This window comes from Protopterus annectens, chromosome 1.part0 (genome assembly GCF_019279795.1).
Source record: "Protopterus annectens isolate FY-2018-M chromosome 1.part0, PAN1.0, whole genome shotgun sequence".
Taxonomy (NCBI): domain Eukaryota; kingdom Metazoa; phylum Chordata; order Ceratodontiformes; family Protopteridae; genus Protopterus; species Protopterus annectens.
In genome coordinates, this window is record NC_056725.1 from 661056238 (window position 1) to 661068581 (window position 12344).

The 12344-nt window shown below is 38.2% G+C and overlaps 1 protein-coding gene across 6 annotated transcripts in view; it reads left to right on the forward strand.

Moving 5' to 3' along the window:
* The window catches only part of SYTL3 (synaptotagmin like 3), a 1329495-nt gene that overhangs the window by 1288317 nt on the left and 28834 nt on the right, over positions 1-12344 (forward strand). For all 6 annotated transcript variants that reach the window (XM_044061986.1, XM_044061992.1, XM_044062018.1 and 3 more), the window contains one exon: positions 8259-8367. In XM_044061986.1, the coding sequence (XP_043917921.1) occupies positions 8259-8367 (109 nt within the window). The remainder of the gene's footprint in view (positions 1-8258; positions 8368-12344) is intronic.

Here is a 12344-nt window from a genome sequence, read left to right on the forward strand (position 1 = left end):
GACCTCCTGTCAAAATTCTCTATTCTCCCTGGAATTTGAACTTTATGCTGTCTCAAATTATTCTTCCCCCTTTTGAACCAGCATCTTCTTGTGACCTCAAATATTTATCCTGGAAAACTATTTTTCTAGTGGCCATTACTTCTGCCCGCAGAGTGCCAGAACTTCAAGCATTATCTGTCAGACCACCTTACATGATTTTCCATGCTGATAGAGTATCTCTCAGAATAAACCCCTCCTTTTTGCCTAAAGTCTGTTCTGAATCCAATATCAATCAGGTCATTGAGCTGCCAGTCTTTTTTCCCAACCACTCTAACAAATTGGAATACATGCTGCACAAACTTGATGTACACAGACAGCTCAGATTTTATCTTGACAGAACTAAGGATATTAGAAAATCGGATCAACTTTTTGTACCCTTCTCAGAAGCCAGAAAACGTAATCCAGTGGCTAAAACAACTTTATCTGAATGGTTATCAGATTGTATATCCTTTGTTTATGCGAATGCGAGCATGCCATTAACACACAAACCTAAGGGTCATTCTACCAGAGCCGTTTCTACGTCTTCTGCCTTTCAAGCTAAATTCCCCCTTGACAATATTTGCACTGCAGCCACTTGGTCTAAGCCTCATACCTTTATCATGCATTACAAAGTAGATAAGTCTTCCAGGGACAGGTCTTCCTTTGGTTCCACGGTACTGAAGAACGTACTTCCATTTGCCACCCAAGATTGAGGGTGCTAGGGATGCTACCCATCAGTGAGAATAAACGGCGAGATTTAACTTCACATAAAGAAGTTATGTACTTACCATAACATTCCATGTGAGTTGTTTATCTCGCCTTTATTCTCACGTCCCTCCCTCCTTCCCCCTCCTGACTGACAGTTGACTTAGAGGCTAGTACCATCCTGGTTATTCAATATTTCTTCTTCCCCTTCGGAAAGTGCTTTCTTGTAGAAATAAATAAAAGGGTATATATATTTTTACTCGCAGCAAACAAGATCTGAGGTAATTCCAGCAGTGCATTGTGGGATAAGGGGCTTGGTCTCGAGCTACTGGCAAACCTTGAGCTTTGCTATCGGCTGTGTTGGAGCCGAAGATCGGTTCCAAACCCATCAGTGAGAATAAAGGCGAGATAAACAACTCACATGGAACATTATGGTAAGTACATAACTTCTTTTTTTAAAAGACTTCCAGCACTATTTGCAAGCTTTGTCTGCCACTTTGTTTGATCCTGATGCATTGATGATCACCACTGATGTCAAAGAATTATTTTTGGAGATACCATGTGATATTGGAATGGAGTGGTTCAATGAGGCTTTGATATGGTGTACACATTTAAGTAAAAATTACATTAGAATCATTTGTGAATGTATTGATCTTATGTTAAGTAATAATTTCATATATTTTGAGAAGGAATATTTTAAACAAGTCAGGGGGTAACAATGGGAGCTGCTGCAGCACCAGTTTTTGCCAGTATTATACTTTGGTGGTGGGAACGCAACTTTGTATTTGTCTCTAAGTTTTGGAAATATATTTCACACTATTTCAGATTCCTGGATGACATTTTTATTTTATGGACTGTGAACTCTGCTGAATGAATTTCTGTGTTATATCAACCAGCCTACAGACTTCTTGAGTTTTGTTAGTGAGATGGATAAGGACAAGATGAGCTTTTTGGATGTGTTGTACAGGAATGATGGTGTGGTGTGGGTTCTTTTTGATAGTGGGTAGTGATCGATAGTTTCTATTAACTGATGACATGATGAGTGCTAGGCTTACAAAATACCCATGCTTGATTAGAAATCCCTGTAACTTGCCCAGTCATAGAAATGATGAAGATTTTTCAGATGAGAAAATGTTGAGGGAGAAAAATTATCAATATTTGTATGCTGTATAAAAAGTTGATTTGACCAACACCTTGTGCAAACACTCTAACGATTGTGTGTAATATAAAAAGTTTTTATTTTTGTTTTGGAAAGGGTAGTATCAGATTTAAGAAGTGGGAATTGGCACACCAGGCTTGAAGCCAGGAAGCTTCATTGGCAGAAGGAACTGAATGCCTCTAACCCCCCAGGCATAAATGGCAACATTTCAATAAATAACTTATTAACACTTGAAAGAGCTAAATTATGAATGTTTTAACAATTCATTTCTTATACAAAATGTATTTTTTATGTGCAGATAATTTAACATGTTTTAACCGAATTTTTAAAATTTTGCTATAATACATTTATGTGTTGTGACGTTCGAAAGAAAATATTTGTGCTTTCAGGTAATTAACTTTTTGGTCACATAGTGGCAGTGGGCAAGTTTATAAAAAAGGAAATGGTGAGTGAATGTTTAATCTGATGAAGTCCATGGTTAATATTTAGAACAAAAGCGCTTATTAAACCGGTGTTTTTGTCCCTTTACATCCCTTGGCTGGTGATTTTTTTTTATGTTTGTTGCTCTTCTGTTTGCCTGCTTGGACACATATTTGGTCATTTCTATTTGTATCTACTTTAGCTGTCACTTCTCCCTACTTGTCTATAAGGTCAAATCACAGTTATACAAAAACCTAGCTCTAGGTATGCTGAAAAAACCCTAACATATAGACTTACGTGAAATGTGACTGCTATAGAATGTTTCTGAAATAGTTTTGCTTTTCTCCTCTGGAATACCTGCTCTATTCACTCTCACTGTCGTTTGGGCTCCCCTACCCTACCCTGAATTCCGCCACACTCCCTCTTTCACTATATTTAAACCCCAATGTCCATATTAAGTAGTCCATGCTAATCAGTAAGCACATAGATTCACTTACAGTAATCCCCCTCACTCCTGCTCATTACTTCAATGAATCACCACCGAGTACCTCATCTACCCTCCAACACTAACCAATCACTCTGATGCTCAAAGCCCAGCCTCCATTTCCCTTTTTTCTTTTAGTTTATTCCACATATAATTTCTTCTGTCCTCACCACTGCCACTCAGTGTACCTTAACTCCAGTCACATTCTCATTTCTGTACCCCAAATAAACACAATATCACACCAACTCAAAACCATCTCTGTCTAAAATGACTTACTCCACTTGTCCTTCCTCAGCTCCTCCACAGACCAGATTCCTCTTATTCAAATGACAGTCAACAACTCTATTTCCACTGTACTTCCTACCTACCTGCCACTCTAAGTTTTACGTCAATATACCTATAAGAGCCTGCACTACTTACTGACCTAATTGGTAACTATCATATCAGTCTCCTCTTCCCTAGGTAACCTATACAACCCTCCTCACCTGTGTACCCTTCTCACTCATTTCCTTTTGCAGTGCTGCTCCTCACCTAGATCCTAGTAATCCTACCACACAACTGTTAACAGTAGGACTGATGTTGCCATGTTGATGTGATGGCATTGCGTACAGGCTTTTGCTGTTGTTATTGGCTAATCTGTTAACTTCCATCAGCTTTCACTCCTATGAGCAGGCATTGGTGATGAAATGGAGTCTGCTGTGACTTTTTGGTGACGTGTTTGAATGTATATCATTCAGACACTAGAAGGATATGCATGTATTGCTATGTAAATAGTTATCTCAACAAGGCCATTGGAGGTGTATTTCTTAGGAATATCTACTTATAATTCATTTTCATTGCAGTACATCAGGAGTGGATGGAAGATATGACAGCATTCAGACCAGTGAAGAAAAAGGTGTTGGATTAGTCTGGTGATTAACCCTGTTGCCTTTCATGTTCATATCTGTCATTATTGTTAGCCTTTACACAAGATTACAGTTTGTGTGATTATAATTGTTTAATGAAATAATTCTGATTATACAGATGTAGCTATGTGTTTTAATAATGTATACATCTTTTCCAGTACAGTGCATGTAACAAAGGACAGTTATTGACTATACAGCATGCCTTTCTAGCTGTAATCTGCCTTTACTCCCAGCAGATCCTTTATATCCCTTTATACCCCTTTTGTCACATGTTTAAGCCAGTGGCATATGTATATGTCTATGGTCTGGCAGATGTGTGTATGTGTTTTCTCTATAAGACTGTATTTGTCATGTGTTTGGCAGTTTTAGCCATGCCACTATCAGTTACTCCTCCATTTAGAGTATGTTACTAAGGTTCATAGATTTACAGGTAAGTACTAGGCTTGTTGCCTTTATGGGCCACTTTAAGCCTATCCAATTTCCCTCAAAGGTGAGAATCAAACTTTGTACCCTGTGTCTGTGAGGTAACCAACCAGGTTGGAAGGTGATCATTTATGTTTAAGTCTATATCCCATAATGCTCCTGTTCATGCTGCCCATTATACTTTTTTATTGCCATATATCTCTCACTAGATATTATCAGTAACTGCTGCATGCTGGTAACATGCATCAACCAATATTACAGTGTATCATTTTTCATCGCATTCCTTGCTATATGAGCGTGAACTCTGCCCCCTAGCTTACCACTTGCATTACTCCTGGCTTCATATCCTCAGTTCTTCAGCCGTACTGCATTCTCAGTTTGGTTGTGGTTTGGTTTGTTTTCAGTGTGACTTCAGATTTAAATTAAAGATTTGTGGGAACAAAGACCTGCTCAGAGTAGACATTGAAGATTCAATGACAAAATTGGGTTCTGGTTTTGGTGTACCATGGCATTTCTATCTACAACATTGCTTGATGTTGAGACAGACAGTTTTGAACTTAATTATTTAAATGTAAATCTTTCTCAAGTGTATTATTCTGCTTTAAAATAAAATTTAACAGATGACGCTCACTACCATTGAAGTAAAATAAAACTAGTAATGGCATCAGAGGATGAAATAACCTGGCCAGGCAACTTTAAGCATGAGTAAAATTGGAATATTCTTTAAACATGTTATATTTGCCATTACTTAAATAGGACTTTTAGGTCCTTGGCACCATGTTTAATAGCAGTCCTCCTCTTCAGTATAATACATTTCTTTTAAATGACAAGAGTGGTAAGCTTTGAGCAGCCTATCTGTCACTAGAGGAGTGGTTTCCAGCTCAGGAATTGTATTTTATTGGCTGTTTTGGGCTGCTTCTATCCCTTTCAACTATGTGACTTAAAAAACAGTATTTGCCTGGGTTTGCATGTCGCGCAGCACAGCTAAGCTAGATTAAACTATTACCGGTGCCTTAAAGTTTGCTCTTCAAATTTTCCCTTAGATCTTGCTAGCTTTCATCTCTGTGCACTCAAATCAGACCTCTAAACCCAGCACTTGCTCAGAACCTCTGGAAGCTGTCATAGTAAGCATACCAACTGTTAGTAGCACTAACAAAAACAGCTTCAGTACTTAAAAGGAAGCAAAACAGCTCCAATACGTATATAAGTAAGCACCTATCCAGGCATGTCTAAAGGTCAGTTCCCTACGCTTTCTCCTATTAACCTGGTGAACCTGGGCATCCTGAGGCAATGTAGCAATTGCCACATGTACACAGACAACCCTCTCCTCCTACCTCCAAACACATCCACTTGTGAGAGATGCACGTAAATAGCCAAACTAGAGGCCACGCTCTCTCAAACCAAGACTGGGCTAGCCAGTCAAGAGGAGAAGGTTAACACATACATCACACCTCATAGAACACATAGCTTCCCGGATCACCCACCACCACACCTCTCACATAGTAACACAAAACACCCACACACACTTTTGCGGCGGCTGCCAATAAAAATCTGCCCAAATAACAAAGACCTTTGAGGGAAAAATGCAAGCAACCATCTCACCCAAACACAACCCCCAGGACACATAGTCCACATAAACAGTGTGCCACTCAGCCCAAGCCCCTACAGCAAAACAATCTACCCAATAGACTAGTCATAGGTGACTCAATAGTAAGCCACACTGATGTCCCACTCACTAGGATAAATAAGGAGAAAGCGATGGTCAGCTGCCTGTCGAGTGCCAGGATTCACCACATAATGCATGCACTTGGGTCTCTCCACAACAAGTACAAATATGACTCTGTCATTGTCCATGTTGGTGTGAATGACCTAAGATGTACCCCCTGGACTACATGAAAAGAGACATGGAAGTGATTGGATCTTGTAGCCCAGGCAGGTATGACCCTAGCCCTGAATAGCATACTGCCATCACCTAGACTGATACCACAGCATAAGCAGAAAATGATTGACTTCAACAATTGGCTAAGGTTCTGGCGTCATTCAAAGGGGATCCAGTATCTGTCGGCCTGGGATGTCATGATTGACAGATCTTGATGCTTTGCCAGAGATGGCCTGCATTTGTCACCCCTGGGATTCCAGATACTGGCAAAGGCTCATGCCACCCCTATAGTGCCTCTTTTAGGCAATTCCCTGAAGAAAAATTTACCACCATAACAACTGCAAGCAAACGTAAACTGAGGGTTATGCTACTCAATGCTAGAAGCCTAAATCTTAAAATGCACTTGCTCGAGTCACTCCATAAACTGGAGAACATCATCCTCTGTGCAGTAACAGAGACCTGGTTCAAGGCTCCAGAGAGCATCCCAGAGCTTCCAGGCTACATTGCATATCATACCTTTTGGCCCCTAAACCTGGACTGAAGCCCTAAAGGACGTGTGAACCGAAGCCCCAAAGGTGGTGGTGTATCCATCTTCATAAAGGATATGCACACCTCCAGACTGATTTCCCAACATAATGCATCAGAGGTACTACAGGTACAACTAACACTGGATAACACTGCAATCCAGGTTGTAGCCTGCTATAGATCCCCCACAATGTCCCAAGACTCCCACTCCACATTCCTGAACACTCTGGAAAGCATTAAGGTTCAACCCAATACCTTTATACTGGGAGACTTTAACTACCCCTCCTTTAGCTGGGAAAATTACTCCTGTACCAACTCATTTGCCCAACGATTTCTGAAATTCATTAATTCCAACACCATGGACCAACTCATTCTCACCCCTACCAGCAGTAAAAACATTCTCAACCTGGTCATTACAAACATGGGGGACTGCTGCTCTACACCAGTAACCAACTCCTCTCTGGTTAGATCTGACCACAAGTTAATCACAATCACTATCCAAATCCCACCCTCACCCACCCCCACTTCTCCAAAGCCAATTTTGAGCTTCTAAAGACAGAAGTGTCAAACTTCACATCATCCATGCAAATGGGGAAATGCCGCTGAATCATACACCAAGGAGGTGTATGAGCATTTACACAAGTGCATAGATCAGGCCATAGCAAACAGGATGACGGAAATATTCTTGGGCTAGGCTTGTGTTGGCTCCAGGGCCATTAGCCTAGTACTCACCTATGAACAAGAAATTACATTCAGTATAAACTGAATTTTTCACAACAGATCATATTGTTGGGTAATGTATCTCACAGTGATGTATGAGGTTTTGCAGTAGCTCCACAGACATTAACTGTAATGTAAATACATTACAGTGGACACTTTATACCCATATCAGTCGCATTGAGCAGTATTTCCAATTTAGAACAATGTAATAAGACATTTTAGTATTTATGATAAAAAAATTAAACTGAACTGTTCGCTAGCCAATTGGGTAGCTGCTGGAAAAGTGGAATTATCTTCAAAAATAATATTAGAATAACAAGATTTATGAGTAATCCATTTTCCTTATAGGTTTTCATCAAGTGATCACTTATTGTAAACTATTTTTCAATGTCCCATTTGGCAAATGTCTTTTTTAGTTAAGAATGTACACCTAAAGATTTTGGAAATTGTTGTACATAATTTGTTTTCCTTCTCTGTGGTTGTGCAGTCTCAGAGTTAGTATAACTAAGTAACAGGTAGTATGGAAGACATCTTTTTCTAGTATGTGGGTTTTGAAATGTTCTGCTTTTAATACGCAAATGCTTTTGCTGAGTAGTTGATGTCTAAGTTCCTCAATGAGTGTTTTAAAACAGACACATCATTTGACTTGGTGCTTTGTATTTGTGTAAACTGTTGTGAGTCTTTTTTTTTTTTTCTTACTGCATAAAATCATTTTGAACAAAACATTAATAAAACGTTCAGGCTTTCCTGTAATTACAACACTACATTATGTAGCTAATCTAGAAGAAGCCTAAAATGTAATTAGCATAATGTTTATTTGTGCTGTGCTATACCTCTTAAAAATGCTCTTCTAAAATCCGGGCTGCAGTAGAATAGTTTATTTTACACCCATGATAATGACAGCATGATCTAAGAAAATGACTCAAGCCATCAGCTTCCATTTTGATGTTACATATGTAATAGTATAAATAGAAACATGGATGTTTTTAAACTGCTGATGTCAGTGTTCTTAAACTTTAGGCAGGCGAAAGAGCCTTGTTGAAAGTGGTCAGCTGATTGTGATTGTTGTTGGTGCAAAGAATTTATCGTCCGTGAGATCTGACGGCACTACAACCACATTTGTAAAAGGGTAGGTACATGTAGACTGTTTCTGAAAGTTTTCATACTGTAACTACTACAGTACTTAGTAACATTAGTAAGACATAATGACATTATAAAGAATGTATATTGCTTTTCTTTACAGGGATTTGGGAGTTTGTTTTCCAACCTGATGAACTATTTTGCATTAATATCTGGAATCTCACATAAACTACTTCAAATATTTTACTGATCATGCTTGTACTTTCTGTCTCAAACAGCTGTATTAGGACCTATCAACAATGTGCAGTCATTACTGCAGGGATTTATTTATTTTATTTTGTTTATTTATCATAGACCCTTTTCAACCCACCACACAGGCAAATATTACGGTAATACATATGGACAATTTAGAATAGACAGTCAATCTGCATGTTTCTGGGATGTGAAAAGAAATTGTAGTAGCCAGAGAAAACCAAGTAGACAAAGGAAGAATATGCAAACTCCACACAGATAGTGCCAGAGATCAGGATTGAACCCTGGACCTTTGAGCTGTGAGGCAGGGCTTTTACCACACCAAACATCCAAGATGCCTGTTCAGGATCTCTGTGTTACTAAAATGATGGTTTACTTACAATCATTGATGGCATTCGGTCAGATAACTCAGCTTTGTACATATTTATAGGATATAATTATAGGCTTTTATTTAAAGATAAAGACTAATGATATAAAATACAAATTCAGTTTATAGTGTGTCAGTGGTATGGAAGGTGGAGACTCTTACAAGTCAACTACTGTAGCGGGTAATGCAAATATTTCTTCATTACCTTTTGTATCTTCCCTCATATGCTTACCAAGCATGCCTTTTTATGCTATACTTTTAACAATATCCGTACTCTTTAAATAGATTAATATTTTTCTGTATTTCTAGGGAAATATCTAAGTAATTGAATATTATTCTGAAGGCCTCATTAAAATCAGTGAAACTTTAAAATATATGTTTAATTGTTTCTAAGCTGGTTTCCTTATGCAATTGCTAACAAGGAAAGATCAATAGCGTAATCACCTGTGAAGTGTTTTGTGTTTTTATCTTTCTCTTTTTGTTTTTGCGCAACACTTTTATAGCTTTTACCAGTTTATTCTTTTTGATCTAGAAAGAGTAGTTGTAGCATTATAGCTTGCAAGAGGGGGATTTCCTATAGAAGGGTATACATATTGCAGTAATGACAAGGAAGGTGTTTATTTCATAATGAGGTATGCTTCCTTTACCAAGGGTGTTTCTAGGCTTTAAAGAAAAAAATATTGGCACGCCATTCCTAATGATGACATCCTGGGATGCACTGTAAGTCAAGTTCCTAAGATACCATACAAGAACTCTTCAAGCCCGATGGAACACTTGGTCCATTTGCACACTTTTCCTGAACACAATCAGAACAAATGTGACCATGTTATGGCAAAGGCTGCTCTGTTTGTCATTTTAGGGACTTACTGATTCATTAATTAATTTACTAGAATTAATTTGATAATTAATTAATTTTGGTAATCCTATATAAAATTATTTTTTAATTTAGTTCTGAAGAAGTCCATAAAGAGAGTGGATGAAAGTGCTAACATATCCTTTCGTATTTTTTTCTAGTAAACTTTTTTTTAATCTATTATACAGTGGTATTATTGGTTCTGGGTACTGTTTTACACCATACCATGCCACCTTTCTGGTTCTTGTTTTAGGGACTTGATTAGGGAATATATATCATCAATGGCCATTCTTTTATCAACAAGGAACATGAAGAATGTTGCAATGAAGGTGTTGTTTATAGTTTGAGATGTTCATGTAATAAATATAACATAAGTCAAACCACTAGGAAGATCCAGTATAGGATTCAAGAGTATCATCAGGACATTAAGAACGCAGCACAAGCCATATTGCCTCTCATTTTAAATCAGTTCAAAATCAGTAGCACCACAGTTGCACTCCAAATTCAGGGACATAAGAGAGGTGTTTAACAAAGTTTTAAGCACCTTTCAGTGGTAAGCTGTAGTTTAACACTAGCACTCAAATAGTGGCCAGTGCCAGCCACCATAGAACAGCACCAAAAAGCTAAAATTGCTGTGAAAGCTTTAAAGCACTTTTGATTCCAATAGTTACGTTTTTCTGTATTTGGCAATGCAAAGTATGCTACAGCTTTTAACAGGACCAACGATATAAATTGCTTCTGACTACTATCTGTGAGAAAGCACTAAATGTGTTACAGCTTTCAAAGCTGTGTCACACTTCAGACTCCTACACTTTTTTTCCTGTTACTGGTAGTACATCAAGGAAACTAAAGCTCTAAGTACAAAAATGTATGATTGAGTCCCCCTGAATACAACTACTTGTTATGAGTTTGCAATGTGTCTGTCAAGATTCACCTGAACAACTGAGTTCTGAGTAGTACAGTACCTTGGCTAGTAACCAGTAACCAATGATATCTCTTTTAAGATATCACAGTGGTGGGTATGCTTGTCAGCTAGAAGTACAAAATGACAAGTTTTTGTTGTTCAGTACCTGCTGTTGTGTGTACTGGTGTTGGAATGAAGTGTTAATAAAGTTAGGGCATGTTCGATTTTGGCAATGAAGACATTTCTAGCTATAGACTGCCTTGCAGTTTGGAATAGGTATGAAAACTTGTAGCAACGTTTCAGTTGTGAAAGTCTTTTGTTGATTGTATTGTCTGTATGACTTGAGGATGTTAAAGCATTGTCAAGAATGACTCCTAGATATGACTTTTACTGACATAGTACTTTCAGTTTTTCCATTAATCCATTTTCTAAACCACTTATCCTGGTGAAGATCACTATGGTGGTATGCTGAACAGGTTGGACCAGACTTCCCTATTCCCAGCATTGGTCCCCAGCTTCTCCCGGAGGATGCCAAAGCATTCTTAGCCCATCTGTGAGATTTAATTTCTGTAATGTTTCCCCGTGTCTGCTCCATTGCTTTCTTCCATGGGGCTGAGACTGGTACGCTTCTGTGTGAGGAAAAAAAGGTGGTATTGCCACTAAATGCCCAGACCACTTCCACTTGCTCTCATTAGTCTGGAGTAGCATTATCTGTACTCCAAGAGCCTTCTAGATTGAAGTGTTCTTCCATCTTGTCACAGAGAGTGAGCCCAGCAACCCTATGAAGGAACTACATCTCCTCCAAGGTCACTGAACCACAGGTGCAGATGGGGACTGATCAACTTTTTATCCTCACACTTACATTCCACTTCATCATCATCGTCATCATCATCATCATCATCATAGCCCAGTACAGTGACTGGAATAATGCTGCCATTGTCTTCATCCTCTAGTCAATTTCCTGATCTACTCTACCCTGACTCATGAACAAGACCCTGAGATACTTAAAATTCATCTGCTTCCCCCTCACCTGCATAAAATGATCTACTCTTTTCTAGGAGATAGTTTTGACTCCAGATTAGGAAGTACTAATTCTCATGCCAGGTTTTTCATTAATATCAATTTACCTGTAAAACTTGAAATAAACAGTGTGTTTAAAAAGTGCTTTATGGCCTCATTTTTCCATTTGGATATTATACCAATTCTTGACTATATTAAAGGAAATTAAAATATCTACTGTAATGTGTATTTATTACTTATAATCATTAATTTGTGCAGGTAATCTTATTCAGATGATAAAGCATATATGCATGAATGGTTGTATTTATTTATGCAGACTATGCAAAATACCTAATCCTTATTCCTACTTTATATTAAAAATCTTCTTTCTTTCCTCAATATATAATTTAACTAAAAATAAGGCAAATAAGGAAATAACTGCAAGGAATCTATAGACTTTCCCTGATAGCACCAAGGAGTTAGCTGAGAAATCTTTGAGCTTCTTACTCCAGTTAGCTAACAGCTAGTGCAGCCACAAAGCTACACAATGTATAAATTGTATTCAGGTGTCTGTTTTTGTGCATGCAATGCATGTGTGTGTGTGTGTGTGTGTGTGTGTGTGTGTGTGTGTGTGTGTGTGTGTGTGTGGTG